The sequence below is a fragment of the Gadus morhua genome, chromosome 13 (assembly GCF_902167405.1).
Source record: "Gadus morhua chromosome 13, gadMor3.0, whole genome shotgun sequence".
NCBI lineage: Eukaryota > Metazoa > Chordata > Actinopteri > Gadiformes > Gadidae > Gadus > Gadus morhua.
This window is the reverse complement of record NC_044060.1, coordinates 3,720,506-3,738,676: the sequence shown is the minus strand read 5'-3', so window position 1 is coordinate 3,738,676 and position 18,171 is coordinate 3,720,506. Positions and strand designations below refer to the sequence as shown.

General features: G+C 49.6%; 1 protein-coding gene across 8 annotated transcripts in view; it reads right to left on the bottom strand.

Moving 5' to 3' along the window:
- nav1b (neuron navigator 1b) overlaps positions 1 to 18,171 on the bottom strand; it is a 99,158-nt gene that overhangs the window by 27,577 nt on the left and 53,410 nt on the right. For 7 of the 8 annotated variants that reach the window (XM_030375158.1, XM_030375161.1, XM_030375163.1 and 4 more), the window contains 3 exons: positions 5,638 to 5,788; positions 3,514 to 3,886; positions 407 to 1,175 (listed from right to left, as the gene is read on the bottom strand). In XM_030375158.1, the coding sequence (XP_030231018.1) occupies positions 407 to 1,175; positions 3,514 to 3,886; positions 5,638 to 5,788 (1,293 nt within the window). Of the gene's footprint in view, positions 1 to 406; positions 1,176 to 3,513; positions 3,887 to 5,637; positions 5,789 to 9,312; positions 9,533 to 18,171 lie in introns of those variants that run through there. The other variant, XM_030375165.1, reaches the window with a different exon arrangement.

Below are 18,171 nucleotides of genomic sequence, written 5' to 3'. Positions count from 1 at the left end.
AGAAGTAAAGGATAGGATATTTTATTCTGAAGCCTTTCTCACGATCAATTATATTTTTCCATTTTTGGGTAACTTCTGGTAATTATTATTAAAACTTCACAACAATAGTAGATGTAATTTTGCATGTGACTGAATAGTGACTGAATCTTACCAACATTCAACTAGTAATAGTAACTTATGAATTTAATTGAGTGAAAAATACAAAACTAATTAACCAATAACACCAACAAAGTATTTAAAATGCATTAACTTAATATAAAAGTATGAGTAGCAAGGCCCAATCCCATGTCTACCCCTTACCCCTTCCCCTTACCCCTTCAAAACAAGGGGGAGGGGTAAGGAGCAGGGGTAAGGGGTAGAAATGGGATTGGGCCTAAGTAGGAGCAGTATGAGCACTGCGTGTCACCTGGGCGTGGTGGGGGACGACAGCTCGGGGTACTTCCCGCTCCCGGTTCTCCTCAGGCCGTGCAGCTTGACGGTGGACTCCCCCGTCCCCGGGGGCTCGGCGCGCCCGCCGCGCTCCCCCTTCAGCGAGCAGCAGTCCATGTCCGACGCCTCCGCCTTGGCCTTGGCCCGCTCCTTCTCCTTCTCCCGGTCCGTCTGGTTCACGCCCGGGCCCGAGCCGCCCCGCCCGGTCTTCCCTCCCCCTCCTCCCCCTCCTCCCCCACAGGTCTCCTTCATGCGGGGCCCGGAGGAGGCCATGGGGACGGGCTTCAGGCTGAGCAGCCCGGGGTCCATGACGCCGCTGACGGGCCGGGCCCCGGGGCGTCCGATCAGCGTGAGGGTGCTGGACTTGGCGGGCCGCGGGAGGCTGCGGTACTGGATGCTGTTGCGGGAGTGGGGGCCGAAGCCCTGCTCGCTGCCCGCGTCGAAGCTGTTCTTGCGGCCGGTGGGGGCCCCCGGGGGCTTCACGGGGATGCCCGAGGTCTTGGGGGTCTTGCCCAGGGTGGAGGAGCCACTAGAGAGGGTGGCGCCCCCTGCTGTCAGCACGGCCGCGGTGCCCGTGGCCATGGGGGGCTTCTTGTAGCCGAAGGAGGTGCCGGCGGAGGGCTTGGTGAGGCCGGAGGGGGGCTTGCGGTACTCGGTGTGGTGGTCCCGGCCTGCGTCGGAGCGGGACCGCTGCAGCCCCGCCGTCCTCACCGACATCTTGGACTTATCGAGGGGCTTGGAAGGAGCTAGGAGGGAGGGATGGAGGGGGGGAGGTGAGGGATGGAGGGAGGGAGGGAGGGGGGAGGGAGGAAGGGAGGGGGGAGGGAGGGAGGTGAGGGAAGGAGGGGGGAGGGAGGGAGGGAGGGAGGTGAGGGAAGGAGGAAAGGAGGGAGGGAGGGAGGGAGGGAGGGAGGGAGGGAGGGAGGTTGGGGAGGTGAGGGAAGGAGGAAGGGAGGGAGGGAGGGAGGGAGGAAGGGAGGGAGGGAAGGAGGAAGGGAGGGAGGGAGGGAGGGAGGTGAGGGAGGTGAGGGAGCGAGGGAGGGAGGGAGGTGAGGGAGGGAGGGAGGTAAGGAGGGAGATGAGGGAAGGAGGCAGTGAGGAAGAGAGGAGGGCAGACAGACAGACAGACAGACAGAGAGAGACAGACAGACAGACAGACAGAGAGAGACAGAAGGAAAGAAAAAAAGGTTGATTTAATGTTAAACAATTCAACGTTTTGAGGTCTATAAGCAAACCAAAGAGAAGAAAAATAACGCAATAATAAATCAAATTATTCACATAAAGCCGATGACGTCGTCACATGACCACAGATAATCATTCAAGGATTAAATATAAACCATGATGTCATGTTGGTAACCACTAAACTAGATTTAGTCACATTAAAGCCCTGTGTCTATTCGCTATAGCATGTCATGACAGAGGAGACAACACTTGAGCAGGGGACCATCTGTATTTACTTAAAGAGATTCACTCTGACCATGACATAGCGTGTGGCCCACAACCACTGCTACACGCGAGCGCACAACATGTCCGTCCATCCATAGGGGCCAAGTTTCCACTTACTACCACCGCCCAGGGCATTAGCGTCGGATTATCTACAAGGGGCATCCATACCGCTAACACAAATACACGATCATTATTAAAATGCGCTTACACACACGCAAGATGTCTATTGATACCAAGAGGTTCAGGATGAGATGAGAATGGTTAACGTCCAAGTCAGATGGACTTAAATAACGTTTGAGTCCAAGTCTAAATTGACTAAACTAAGGTTTTGTGTCCAAGTCTAATGGACCTAACTAAGGTTTTGTGTCCAAGTCTAATGGACCTTACTAAGGTAGTGTAAACAGTTTGTTAATACAGAACAAAGATGAATTGCCACCGACTCATTCCCAGTTAAAAGCCAAAAGCAAGACGAAGATCTGATTACAAAAAATAAATATGTCATATAAATTTCGCCAAGATACATAAAGTTAGATCACTATTTAATCACGCGTATTAGTTATTAAATCCGGGGCATTGCGAGGTATTGCATCACCGAGACCGATCTTCATGTTTAACTGAGCATGTTGAGTTATGGCTGAGATGAAAGACTGGCTCAGACTCCAGCCCACTCCTCTAGTCCTGACTACTTATGAATTATGGATTTCATGGGTTAGATAACCACTCATAATCACATTTATGTGGAGTAAAACGAATATACTTTTACGCTGTTTATTTTTCCTTCTTCAGCTCGGAATATGATTAACTGTGTTAGCGATTGTGGTAACAGAGAGCAGCTGACTGCTGTACAGATCTGGTTAGGTTGAGGCATTAGTCAAAGCTTTAGAAGAGACACATTGTTTGAGTTTCACCAGAAAGGAGAATTAAGGAGAGGAAAAAAGAGTGGAAAATAATGCAAAAAGCTGACTATTCAAGACATAAAAAGAGAGACAGACAGACATATACACAGACACGAGGAAAGACAGACATGCAAGGACGACTGGAGAAGCATACAGAGTTCGACAAAAACAACAAAAGTCGGACACACACTGGGACACACAGACAGATACACAGACACGAGGGAAGACACACACAGAACACTGGGACATACACGGACAGTCAGAGAGGTACGCAAACGGATGAACGGAGGTTCAGACACACAGAGTTAGACAAAGACAGAGAGACAAATACACACAGCGGGCCAGACATGAGGAAAGACACACGGACAGACAGACAGACAAAACACATGGACAACCAGTCAGATAGGTACACAGAAAGATAAACGGAGGTGCAGACAAACTGACATATACACAGACACACAGAGACAAGGAAAAACAGATTGGCACACAGACACGAGGAAAGACGAGCGGCACGCAGACACGAGGAAAGACAGACAGGCACACAGACACGAGGAAAGACGAGCGGCACGCAGACACGAGGAAAGACAGACAGGCACAAGGACAAAACACATGAACAGCCAGCCAGAGGATGAGCAGGGAAGGGAAGCAGACAGAATTAGATAAAAACAAACAAACAAAAGACAGACACACACCGGACGACAGACAGACGGGCAGACGGAGGCACGACGACATCGACCCTCACCCACTGCCACTTTGAGCATGCTCTGAGAGGTGTGTGTGATAGGGGAGGTGACCCCCACGGGGGGGTTGCGTCCCTTCTTCAGGCTCCCCGGTTGCCCCCCCAGGCTCTGGGGCTTCCGGGCCATCTCGCCCCGGACCCCCGTCAGCGACGCCGTGCAGTCCTCGCCACCGCCGCCGCCGCCGGCGCTCGGGTGGGACGGCGGGGGCGGCGGCTTCTTCCTCCACTTGCTGGGCGCCTCCGTCTTCAGGCTGCCCGTCTCGTAGCCCCCCGCCACGCCGCCGCCCGGGTCCAGCTTGCGGCCGGGCTTGCCCACCTCGCTGTACCAGGACAGACCGCTCTCCACCAGGGAACGCTTCTCTGCATCCGTACGGAGCTGGAGAGGGGGGGGGGGGGGGGGAGAGAGAGAGAGAGAGAGAGAGAGATAAGGGTAGAGATAGGGAGAGAAGGAAGGGGAGAAGGGGATGGATAGAGGGAGAGGGGGGAGAGAGAGAGAGAGATAAGGGTAGAGATAGGGAGAGAAGGAGCGGAAGAAGGGGATGGATAGAGGGAGAGGGGGGAGAGAGAGAGAGAGAGAGAAAGAAAGAGAGTGAGAGCAACGGAGACAGAGAGAGAGATAAGCGGCGAGGAAGGGAGAGAAAGAGGGAGAGGGGGTGTGGGTAGGGGGAGAGAGAGAGGGAGAGAGAGAGAGGGGGGAGAGACAGAGAGTGTGAGAGTCAGAGGGAGAGTGTGAGTAAGAGTTTGAGTACGAGGGAGAACGAGAGTGTATGAGTGAGAGAGTAGGAGAGTGAGAGAGTAAGTGATGGAGAAAGAGTAGGAGGAGGAAGGAGAGTTTGAGAATAAGCGTGAGGGAGAGAAAGCGAGAGAGAGAGAGAGAGAGAGAGACAAAAGGAGATAAATATTGCGAGCCACAGAGGCAGACAGAATGAGCCCCGCTGCGGCTAGCGTCTGAGGCCTTCCAGACCGGCTCTGTGTTATCTGCGCCGTAGACCAAGTGAATATTATCTTTAATCTGTGTCCCATCTGGAAGTCTGCATTCCTGTGGGGTGGCGTGCAGGGAGAGCGCGATGATGTGAACGATAATGTCACTTGATGAAGTAATGATAGCAGAGAAAGGAACCAAAACCTGTGTTTATGATCCGTTTGGCTTTATTGTGACGGCTACTGAAGTTAACACACTCACAGAGACGGGCACAGAGATTCATGATGCAGACAAGGAGAGCGTTAACCCCATGCTGATTGACGATGTACCGTCGTAGGAAAGGGTACGAAAGAAGCTGAGAGAAAGAGACACCTAAAGAAGATTTCTTAATGTTGCTTGCTGCATTTGGGAAAATATGCCATGTATATCCGTAGTAACAGAGCCCAGATGGCTCAGGGAGTACATGTCTGCGTTGTAATAATTTGTCTCAGTAGGCCTATAAAAATAGAACGCCACGATAAACACTGGTTTTATAATTTCCCCTACGATGAACTGTGAGAACCACAAAAAACAAGAAAAAAGGCTACTGTTAGTTACTTTGATGGAAAATATGAACTTGTGGTGTCGCATGCCATGGTGGATTAAGTCTAAAAGCCACGGCTCTTACGCAGAAGAGAAAACTACTCAAGGACGCATATCCTTCAGGTGAGAGAGTTTCATCATCAAAACAACACAGGATGACATAAACTGCAGCTAGCGTCCCTGACAGGATGCCTGGACTCTCCATCACCAATATCAATGTTTTTCCTGTAAGTATGTATATATTATGTATGTACGACTAGTACGTCAATTATGGCACCCATTGCCCTCCTGATCATCCCTGGAAGGAGGGATCCCCCACTCTGCGTTCCATCTCTAGATTTCCTCCTTGCTAATTAAGGGAGTTTTTTCTTGCTCTCTGGGGGGCTAGGGTGGGGGGGGGGGGGGGGGGTCATAATATGTCCCTGTGAAGCCGTTCGAGGCTGTACCTGTGATTAAGGGCTATACAAATAAAACTTGATTTGAAAACTAACTGACGACCTAGCGGGTAGCGGCAGTAAGCGATTAGCAATTAGTGGCGCGAGTTTCAGCATCAAAACAACATGGATGACGTAAACCAACCGACGAGTCAACGGTTAGCGGCGGAGCTACGCAGGCTAGCTCACCATGATGGAGGAGTTGCGTCGGGAGCCCAGCGGGGTGGTGGGGAGGGAGTTGAGCGAGGAGCTGACGTTGAACTCCTCAGAGCTCAGGTTGTCCGACACTTCGCCGTCGCCGTCGCTGAGGCCGCTGCTGATGGAGCTGCTCTCGTCCCATCTGACGGAAAGAGAGAAAGGGAACAAAGTAACAGGTTAATAATAATAATACATTTTATTTAAAACGCCTTTCACGACACCCAAGGTCGCTTCACAGATAAATCAAATAGGAGAAAAAAATAGACAAAAGAAAATGAGAAGATTTATCAAAAATATATATTCCATATAGCCATATCATAGTCCATAGGCTAGTCTGAAGAGATAGGTTTTGAGTTCCTTTTTAAACTGGCCAGTGGATTCACACTGCCTGATGTCATTTGGAAGTGAGTTCCATAGCTTTGGGGCTGTGTGGGAGAACGCTCTCTCTCCCATGGTGCTGGTTAGAGAAACTTTTCTTTCCGGTCCCATCACACGATGTCGGCGTTCGACCCATTATAGACTCTTTGTATTTTAAGACAGGCACAGGTTCTGGCGACTGCTTTGAGAAGGGGCCCATCTGTCCTCCATAGGGGTCGTCTGCGGAGCTGACAGGATGCTCGATGGAGGGTGTGATGCAGTCACAGCAGACGTCCACGGCTTAAGTCAACGCAATGCGGTCCTCGGAGGGATGCACGGTTTACAAGGTGTGTGAGCTGGTGCCAATTCTGTATCTTTGTGGGAACTGCCTGTGTGTGTGTGTGTGTGTGTGTGTGTGTGTGTGTGTGTGTGTGTGTGTGTGTGTGTGTGTGTGTGTGTGTGTGTGTGTGTGTGTGTGTGTGTGTACTGCCTGTATGTGTGTGTGCGTGTGTGTGTGTGGAGTGTGTGTTTCTGAGTGAAGTGCCTGTGTGTGTGTGTGTGTGGTGCGCACGGTGGTTTGACTAGAGCCCCTGCCGTACCCAGGAAGAGCCCACTAAGAGAGGCCGAGGAGGGACAGTGAGTGACAGCTCAGGGGAGGAGGGTGAATGAAAGGCTAGCACACCCAGCGGGGGGGGGGGGGGGGGGGGGACAGCAGCGGACGGAGAACCGGAGATGGGGGGGTTTGGACGCCCTCCAGGACACCTTTCTGGGGCCTTTCTCTACCCGGTGCCAACAGTCTGCCACCTCCACCACCCCAACACCCCCCAACCCAATGTGGGAAGATGGCAGCATATGGCTCCAGCACAGCCCGGTACACATGCTGCTCACATCAGTTCAACACCGGAAGAACCCCCCCCCCCGACTGAATTTAACTAAATCAAGGATTTGTTATGCAAATGACTGTATGCAATTTAATTACGTATCTGGCCTGATTCATAGGGAAAGTTCTGCAGAGGACAAAACAACCCAAAAGTCATCCCGTGATAACACATTTACATTTAGCAAATTAGCTGCTGCTTTCATCCGGAAACGAAGTGCAGCTGCAAACAATCTAAGTGCACAATCAAAACTACAAAAAACCAAACTTTCGAAAATCTATTAGACAGGAAGGCTCTGTGTTTCTTTTTAGTATTAGGCACCACAGTAAAAAATGCTCCCCTCTCAGGGAAGAGGAAGGTCAGCAGTCAAAGTAATATCTCCAGAAAGCTTGTGCAGTCCAGGCTAATTCCACCCTGGCAACCACAGGTAGCAGTTTGGCCGACCTCAAGGGAAAGGTAAACAAGAATCCATAAAGTCTTGAGTTATGAGTCGCAGTGACAGCGGGCTCAACCCTCTGCCCTTAGCTTCGGCCTTCCCACCTCTGCAGAGTTGGGACTGAGATCCCCTTGGCTTTGAGGGCTACAATTAGCCAAGGCATGGAGCGTGAGACGCTGGGTAGCAAAAAATATATAAAAACTGGGCCCATTGAATCCAATGAGAGACCAGAGATAATTGGGTTTAATGACATGGTTGTACATGTAGCCTAGCTTATAGCACAGTGATGGATACGGGACGTTGTTAGCTGACCGTAAAGTACACGGTGCTTCGTGCTGGAACAGAGAAAACTGTCATTTTTGGATTTGGATTCAATGGATAAAGGCTCATTTGGATGTTTTTTTTTCGTTGGACCCAGGAGGCATTAAAAGACCTGCCCAAATTTGACCCAGTAAAAACTAGGACATTTAGTATTTCTTGTAGCTAGTCCAGTTTGGATTGTATGCCCTCATTGTGCTCACTCTAACTAGAGCCACTAAAAGTGTCTGCTAAAGATTGTAAAATTGTCTGGTTTATTTATTTTTTTGTATTTATAAAAAGGGCCCTTTTAAAAACCAAACCAACGAAATTCTTTCACGATTCGCTGCTGTTCAAACACTATAAACGGTTTGTCTGTGTGTATCGCGGAACAGAAATCACCTTGTTCCTCCGGACTCACCGGTGATTAAGTGAAGCCATTGCCATGAATAGCCCCAGAGGGATGCTGCTGGCCAGAATCAAGGGTGTGGGGGAGTGGCGCGAGTTTCAGCTGGAGCTATGAGTTTCTAGGTGTTCCCTAGAAAAGGTGAACATCGGTCAAGGAGAGTGTGGGAGTAAATCAACAGCGAAATACTGGTCTACATATTTCACTCGCTGGGTGGCAATTAAGGTTTTTGCCTGTTTTTTTTCCATGGCAGAGAGCCAGGAAGCATTAGTCTGAGCTGTGAGTCTCAGACAGTGGTGGCTAATTTTGAGGTTTAATTGCAGAGAGAATTTTTTTGTTTGATTTGATTGAGGAAGGGAGGGGTTACATTCTATTGAAAGCCTGTGTTGTTGCATTTTAAATTCAATTCAGCATCAGAGAGAGAGAGAGAGAGAGAGAGAGAGAGAGAGAGAGAGAGAGAGAGAGAGAGAGAGAGAGAGAGAGAGAGAGAGAGAGAGAGAGAGAGAGAGAGAGACGGACAGACGGACAGACGGACAGAGAGGCAGACAGCGACAGACAGACAGACAGACAGACAGACAGACAGACAGACAGAGAGTTGCAGAGAGGCGGAGTGAGAAAGGCAGAGAGTGAGAGAGTATGAGAGAATAAAGAGATGAATAAACCAGACCCACTCACTAACCTCATAAACCCATATATCCCTCACGATTTACAACGTAATGCGCTGTTTTTTATTAGTTACATTGCCTACAGGTCAGTGTACCTGCAACACAGCCATCGCGTTTTAGGAGCATAAAGTGAGTGCGTACAGTAGCAGAGGCACGATGCATGAAGACCATGGAGGTTAATATAGCCCCAGGGAATTTAAAAGGGCAAAACTAACATCCTTTACACAACACCACCGTGTGTGCCAGGAAAATAGATGTATTCATAATAAGAGTAATGAATGAATTGCGATACTAAAACGAGGCATATAAAAATACAAAAAAGCAAATTTAGCAGCAAGGAAATTCGCTAGTTTTCACATAATAGTGAAGCTTTTAAAACAGCCTCAAAAAACAAAAATTCGTACCCCTCACGTCGGGCTGTGGAAGCTGCTCGAAGGATCAGCATCCAGATCCAGAGCTTAAACTAATTATAACACACATTAGCGCATGTAAGTTAACATGTGACCACCACATGTAACAGATAACATGTAATAACAAGCATCAGTTCAAAGGAAACGTTCCCAAAGCTACAACAGACTTTAGTATCACTACCCTAGTGTAGCGGAGGGAAAGGTAACTTTTCACTACCTTGTTCTGAGCGTCCTCTTCGCTCCTGCAGCCGGCTGAAAGGGCGACACTTTACCGATTAAAACACGGCCGCTCATTGGTGCGATTCACCAATTAACGCAACAAGCAGCGTGGCTCCGTGTATTCCAGTGCGTTCGCGTCCGTTTAAGTAACGAAAAGCAAAGCTCCCTTTCCATTCGAGAGAGAACAGAGCGAGAGAAAACGACGGACACACAGGAATAGGGGAAACACCCCACAAAAATGCCCCCCTTCCCTTCCTCTCCTCCCGATGGATAACAGCTGTTGCTCAGCTCTGTCCAAAAATCTCCCTGTGCACACAATTAATATTTTGTTAATTTGTGTAAATGTGTATTACTTAGTTACTACAAGTTGCATGATATTTTAATTGTATGCTTGCGATGTGTTTTTTAGAATGACGTTGAATTAATTAGACTTACAAAAAATGTGGGTGTGTTTTTAGCCATCTGTCATTAACTGAATATATGTGATATTAACAGATAACCAACAACCTGTAACCTCACCACAACCCACTCTGAAAAGCTGAGCATTCATTCAGCCCAGCCAGCCAAGACATTACCCCACCAATCCCCCAAAGGACTGAGTCATGTTGGAGGCTACGTTGGTCTCCACAAGGTCCAGGAGAGAGGAGGAAAAACAGCCCCCAAAACACACAGAGGACTGGAACAGAACCACAGATAGACCTGTGATGAGACAGGCCCCCCAGGCAGGCATGGGAAACGTTTGTCCTTTGTCTCTCTCTCTGTTCTCATTAGTCGTGGATCTGTCTCACAGTGATGACCTCACCAGGTCCGACTATACAGTGCACCCACAGACTACAGGAGGTATGGACCATGTGGGCAGAGATGTTTCCACACCCTGCCCACTTCTGAGGAGGCGGACAAAACCCAAAAAGAGAACTCATTTGTTTTAGAATGAGTTCCCCACCGCATGAACTATCTCTGGAAATGTGAAACCAAAAATAACTAATATGTTAGAATGAGTTCCACACCCCACAATAACTCTGAAATGGGGTTGGTTGTTGATGGGTAATCATACGATTTAGCCTTCAGTCTTTAATATATGTATTCACTAACAAGTACATATTCACTCTTTACCTACCTACAGGTTAACTGGGGATTAGAATCAAACCGAGAACCTTTCAGCTTGGATTAGCACCCCGTGCCACGACATTATCCTGCGGTGCAGGACTTCAAGTGTTGTGTTTCCCCAGTGAAACCAAAGCGCTAACACTCCCTTTTAAGAAAGCCAAACAAAAGGTTGGCGGGATCATGGCCTGTGTGTTTTGGCTCCATCACCTCGTCATTACTGCTAAACAGAGCCTCATGCAGCGCAAGGCACCCTGCCATCTGATAAGCCCATACATCATGTTCGCATGGTAATAACCCTTCTCCCCTGGTCAACCCAACTGCTTAGTCAAGTCAAATCAAGTTTATTTATTTAGCACACTTCATCACAGTGACATTCTCCCCCCCCCCCCCCCCCCCCCTCATCGAACCCTGACTACAGCACCCAGAGGAAACACCCCAATCTCCCTGATCTCAACGAGAACCACGGCCTGTTTTCTTAGGGAGGGGAGGTCACAGAGGGAGGATATTTACTAGCTCTTTAAAAACACGTTAATCCCTCGTGGGGGCGACGGAGGCCGTGTGGAAAAGGTCACAGTCACAAGCCTCCACTGGCTCTGTGTGTCGGGGGTTCGAACTGTAAATCCTCACTCTGGGTTTACAGCTTTTATTGGAGCGGTTCCTACGAGCTCTCTTTCTCCCTGGGGCCATCGTACCGGAGCGTCGAAGGGCCCAGCGTGCTGGGGATGGAGAAGACAATCCTTCTATTGATGGAGAAGTACGTCGCCATACAGGAGTCAAACGATCATAATTCTACTCTTATGCCATCCCTAATTTATGCAAATAAATCTTGATTGATTGCTTTTGTCTAGCCGGTTCATTTCGAGACGGTTCAAACATGAGTCTGTTAGTGTCTGTGCTTGTTACATATGCTTGTAACTGCTTTCCCTTATCGCTAGAATGATGCATCATGGGATATTTTAGTGCACCCACAATGTATGCACCATTTGATGTATTATATTCGTTCCAATAGACGGATAGCAGACACGAGTGAACCCACAGCCAAGTAGTGAACGTAATCCCTGAGCAAGATGACTAACCCCAGCTGCTCTAGGTGGGGGCAAGTCACAGGCCGTTAAGTTTATTTGGATATAATCGTCAAAATGAGTCAACGTTAAAACAGAAAATATCCCACGATGTTTGGTTGTTCGTTAAACAAGAACATAAATTGCTCAAGAGAAGCATGATGCTATGAATGTTTTCTTTAGGCTTTTATTAGGCGTTAAGTTGCGTTAATGTATTTTGTGTTTTCTCTGAAGGTAGTTCTCAGATTCACATCTGCTCACTGTGGAAAGGTCTAACGGCTGAACGGCATTCTGGGGAACGTGGCACACCGTAGGTCCTCACCCAGACTGACTCCGGCTGAATCACACCCCCCCCCCCCCCCCAGCCAGGAGGTCTGTCTGCTCTCTGCCTCGCTGTGACTGCCTCGCTGCTCTGTGCCAGCGAGCTCCGAGTCTGACCCAGACGCAGACTGGGCACTTATTACCCAGACGACGACCACCAGCCCGAGTCCCCGCCGGTCCGTGTTCACCCTGAGAGAGGAGCCGGCCGTCTGGGTACTCCGGTGCGCCTCAGATCCACTTACTGGCCCTGCTCTGGTGCTCTGGTGTTCTGTGCTCTGAGGCTGCTCAGAGCCGGACACAGCGTCGCACTCCTGAACTGGGAACCACAGCCCGGCTCCAAGCTACTCAACAACACCCCCAGAACCGTGGGCTGCAGGACCCGGTCTTAATGTGTTTACCTGCTGTTCATTAAAACCACATCCAGGGTGTTTTCCAGACACTGTGGTATAAAATATATATAGGCCTAGTTACATTTGCCAGCTCTTATATCCAACAGGACCAAAGCACCAACTATTACATTGAAAAATAGAGAGACTACACAGCCAGCTCTATAAATACATCATCCATCATACAAACACAAGTATCGTGGTTCTATACGTCCATGCGCGTATCTTGAAGCTTCCAAGCTGTGGCTCACTGCTCCCCCTACTGGACATTCTATGTAACAGCAGCGGAAAAGAGACAAAGGAACGAAAAGCCTTATTGTAAAGCCGGTACAGCTGGCTCTATGCGATAGCCAAGGAATCCTATAGAGTGAGTCACCCTGGAGCAGCCTGTAGCAATGAGGCCAACAGTCTACCCATAACAACATAACGCAAACCACTGGATGTATGTATCATTCTGAACTGGGGGGCTTAACACTGTAATGGGATAATGCATGCACACACACACACACACACACACACAGACACACACACACACACAGACACACACACACACACACACACACGCACGTAGGCACACAAACGCACACACACAGAACCCCCCTTTCAGCAGCAGGACATGAAGGGTGACCGCCTCCCCCATACCAATTCACCCCCCTCCCCCCTCCCTCCCTCCCACTGGGAGTGTGTTAATGGCTGATCCATCATTGTGGTGGCTGCTGTGGCGGCGGGGTTGTGGGTTCGACGCCGGGGGATTTCAACCATTACCGCGTCGCTCCCAGTGGGAGGGGGGGATAGAGGAGAAGGACTGGGACGAGACCACAGCGCATCTGTGTTTGTGTGTGTTGATGCACACACACACACACACACACACACACACACACACACACACACACACACACACACACACACACACACACACACACACACACACACACACACACACACACACACACGTGTTTATGTTTGTGTGTTTATGTTGGGCTGTTCCGTGGCGGAGCTGAGGCATTTTATTGCCTTTTTTGGGTTCCTTGAACGGCCTGCTGAAGTCGTGGGCAAATGACACGATAAGGCAGTGAGCAGGGAGACCAATCATAACACCTTGTAGACGGTCGAGTGGGTCCCTGCATGTGTGTGGGTCTTTAGTGTGCGTGCCTGTACACATGTATGTGTGTTTGTGTGTGTGCGTGTGTGTGCGTGTGTGCACGCCTGCGTAGGTGTGTTTGTACTATGTGTGGGCGTGCCTATGCGTACGCGTGCATGTGCCTGCGTTAGTGTGGGTGTAATGTGTGCGTACCTTTGTAGGTGCGTGAGTGAATGTGTGTCGTGTGTGTGTCCCTCTACAGGCACTCACTCACACACATACACGCACACAAACACACACACACAGACAGACACACGCGCACGCCTTGCTAAGATTCAATCCCATAAAATAACTGACCCCTAGCATTAGCCGCGTTAGCAAACCATAACTCATACAAACACCAAGTACCCCAACTGACACCACCGCCCCCCCCCCCCGCCCCCTCGCCCCCCCAACGACACCTCATTGGCCGGAAGGCGGTGGTTCGGGCCCAGCAGCAGCAGCAGAACCTCCCAGCAGCCTCTCTGGTTCAGAGCGGTGACCAGAGGCGGAGTGGCCGTCGGGACGATCGGGAGATTTCCCGGTCGGCCGGCCGGCCAGCGAGGTCAGGTGGACCTGCCCGCAATTGTGTAGCGGCCTGCGAAGTCAGTTGGACCGGCCCACAGTTGTGAGCGGCCGCGAAGCGTCTGCAACCCGGCCCTGAGCATAATTTATTCCCCGTCAAGACGCCGCGAAAATCCCGGAAATAAACAATATACGTCTCAAAGATATCCAACCAATATTTATACCACTTGCTTACTCTCTATGTCTCATTCATGTTTTTTTTTTTATATTATTATTTTTTACTTCATTTAATTCTTCATTATTCAGGCGTTACAGAACTTTCATAGCCATAAATATATAATACGAACTACAGTTTACTTTAATTTGTTTGTTCTTGAATTGACGTAGAATGGAGCAAAGACTCCTGGGATTGGGAAATGCGTTTATCCAATAAACAGCTTGCAGGGCAAGTCCATTTTTGGAAATGTAGGGGGATATATGAGCGGCCCCACGTCTAATGGCATGACCCTAAAGACACGTCAGACAGAGAAGGCGAGCAAGTTCGTGGTTGCTTTACCGGCGTTGCTATGGTTACCGGTCTTGTAAGGAAGTGCCCAATTCTCTTCCGCAAAGAGCAGAACTGTGGCCTATTTTACGCATTTTTATTTTCTTAATTATAATTATATCATTCATTTTAGGGGGGGCGGACCGGGGAGGATTCTCCCGGTGGCTATTAGTAACCCACTCCGCCCCTGGCGGTGACTGTGCAGAGCGGTCCGTGTGGCGCCGGAAAGAGGAACTTAAAGCCCGACCACAGCCGGCGCTCCGACCGGGATCAGATGACGGGGGGGGGGGGGGGGGGGGGGTGCAGCTGCGCTGAATGCTGATGATGAGGTACAGTTTCCATGACTGAGAGACGCCGGGAGGTATGTCTTCACATCTAACGTTTGCATTCTAACGTTTACACACACAGGTACGCAACGAACGCAAGTGCACACACACAAACACACTCACACACACACACGTGTGTGCCACAAGCAGATTCGCCACCTCGCGTAGGGAGGGGCCGAACGCTTTTTGATGGTTACCATGGCGATCACATCGTCAGAAGAGCAAATCGCTTATCGTTAAAAACCACTGGGAGGCAAAGACTCCCGATGCAGCGTGTGTCTTGTTTTTTTTCAGCGAGTCCCTGAAGGTTACACGCACCCTCATGTAAACGAGGAGAGTGAAACGACTATTAATCACGGCAGGTGATGTCACTGGCAGCACTGCTACAAATTAATTAGGTTATGAACACACACTTGTGCACCGACAAAATCACTATGCATCTGTTTCGATGTCTCCTCTCTCTGGCTCTCGATATCTTCCTTTCTGTGTTTCAACCGGTTACCCTTTACATGTGTACAGACAAATTGACACACCCACACCCACACACCCCCACACCACCCACCCACATGCGAAAACCAGCCGTCAGTGGGTCAGTGGAGGATGGTTGCCATGGCAGCACCGTCTCCATCCACGTTGCCGCATGATCAGAGCCGTGTTGCTGCTGCACCAGCCTCCCTTCTCTCCTCTCCTCCATCTCTCCTCTCCTTCTCTCCGACATCTCTCCTTCCCTTCTCAACTTCCCTCCATCTCTCCTCCCCTTCTCTCCTCCTTCTCTCCTCTCCTACATATCTCCTTTCCTCTCCTTCTCTCTGCTCCTTCTCTCCTCCCCTCACCTCCATCCCCCCTCTGTCCTCCTTTCTTTCGCTCCTTTACTCTCGCTCTCCATCTCCCGGTCCTCTTCTCTGCTCATCCAACTTCTCCTCTAATTCTCCTCATCTAATTTGCCTCCTGACCTTTTTTCTTCTTCCTCCCCCTTCATCTTCCTCCTCCTCCTTGCGCCTGCCAGCCTCCCCTTCCCACTTCACCCCCGGCTGCTACCCATGATGCATTCCTGCAGGCAGTGACCAACGGGGACTTTAATTGCTTTAATTTATGTCATTTACTAATGTAATGTATGCCTAACCAAATCAGTTCCCTTTGTGGCACGGCGCTTGAGATCCGATCTGGCAGAGCGCGGCAAAACGCCGGAACGCCTCGGAGGCATCGGCGCGATGGCAGTTGGTTCGTATTTCCGTGGCGATCGTTTAGTCACCGAAGCTGTTGGTCACCAGACAGTTGGTTGATTTCCCAGAATCCCGAGCAAAAATAAAGACATATGCTGGCGACTTCCAAAGCGGCGACACAAATTATTCTCCAGGGTGGGCTCAGTCCATCAAGAAAGAATCATATCTCGCTGGTTCTGCTCTACAGAACATAAAAGTATCACGTGATCAATCAACTGCCACCCTCACCAGACAGAATAATTTGTTTTGTTGGACAGGGGAGTCAGGCCCGAGACAGACTTGCTGACTTTGCTGCCGAAGTTGGACCATCATTCCAACCATAACATAATGGACTTTAACACCACAGAAAATATCCCCGGCTGGAAAAACTTTTTAAACCCACACCTTAATTTTGGCGTAATCACCGGTTCTATTCATAAACCAGAGCCAGGCATAATGTAACGTCCTGCAATAATAAAAACGCTGAATGACTGATGGGTATTCCAGTGAGCCATTATGTGGTATGAAGACAGAAACAGGAAAATAAAACAGCACTAAGGTTTTGATGGTAAACAACATTGAGTGTTTGGCTCGATGGGTTGTAACTCTCAGACCGGAGACATGCTTGTGTTCCAGATGATTGATTGTTTGCTTCCGTTGAACAACCGACCACTATGGCTCCGAGTATACAGTCCTTGCTCTCCCCTTGTATCAGTAAATCACAGAGGATGGCATTTTGAAAACACCAGACCAGTGAAGAAGACAGTAATGGCTGTAGTGGGTATGCTGGAATTAAAACCGTGCATCCAAATATCATTCCACTTAACAACTGCAGGCAAGGTTTTCCATATTTTCCTGTATTTGTGGTTATAATAGACTGCTGCTGTAAACAATGACCTCATGTTCAACAGCCATGTGGAAACAAAATGGCTTCTCGCTAATTTCGTTCCACAAAGAAGGGACTGAAGTGATGATGAAGGATGAGCTAAAGCAACTAAGCCTATGAGCTATCCTACTTCTCCTGCTCATACATCCAGAGAATAACTATTGGCCGAGGGGCTGATGCTGCTATTAATAGGGGAAACATGTGGTCGGAGGTTGTACTACAGTGTGAAACATCAGAGAAGTGATTGTTTTTTCGCACTAGCTTATAACCGTTCCATATTTAAACTAGCCTAAACACGGATAGCACGGTGATCCATCAAACACAACGCGAATCAGCTGCGGGTTTAACCAAACAATCAATCCAAGCTCAACTGTACTAACAGTATTCAGGTGGTCAGTACAAAACACATTGAACGCATTTACTCTGATACAGAACATAAACGTTTGACGGGAAACGTCAGTCGGAGAACCGCCGCCGGCTCCTCAGCAGCTCCGGCGTCTGAATGCGAAGGCGTGAAGTGAACTCGGAGTGGTTATCAGCGGCTCTTTCACGTGGGGCCATTAGCTGATGGCTTCTGGGGAGCGGCTGGGAGCGGCTGGGAGCGGCGGGAAGCGGCGGGAAGCAGCGCTCGCACCGGCTCCGCACCGCACCGACGAACAGAGTGTTGCCATGGATACGCAGGAGGAGCCCGGCCCCCTCTGTTCGGAGAGACGGCGGCGCGCGTGGCTGTCAGTGAGCGGCAGCGTGTGAGTGTGCGGGTAGGGGGGGATGTGTATAACATGAGTGTTTGTGGGGGTGTGGTGGGAATGTGTATAGCGGGTGTGTGTGTGTGTGTGTGTGTGTGTGTGTGTGTGTGTGTGTGTGTGTGTGTGTGTGTGTGTGTGTGTGTGTGTGTGTGTGTGTGTGTGTGTGTGTGTGTGTGTATGGATATAGCCTACATGGGAGAGAGACAGTGAGAGAAATGGAGAGAGCTTGAGCAAAAAAAAAGGCTGAGAGAGAGAGCGACAAAAGAAGAGCGTGTGTGGGTATGTGTGTGTGTGTGTGTGTGTGTGTGTGTGTGTGTGTGTGTGTGTGTGTGTGTGTGCGTGCGTGCGTGCGTGTGCGTGTGTGCATATACATGGGAGAGAGATAGTGAGAGAAAGAGGTGAAGAGAAGGAGAGGCAGAGACGGAGAGAGAAAGAGTGAGGCAACGAAAGAAGGAGATACAGAGACAAAAATAATGTGTGTGTGTGTGTGTGTGTGTGGTGTGTGTGTGTGTGTGTGTGTGTGTGTGTGTGTGTGTGTGTGTGTGTGTGTGTGTGTGGTGTGTGTGTGCGCGTGCGTGCGTGTGTGCATATGTGTGTGTGTTTTGTGTGTGTGTGTACCTGTGTTTGTCGGCA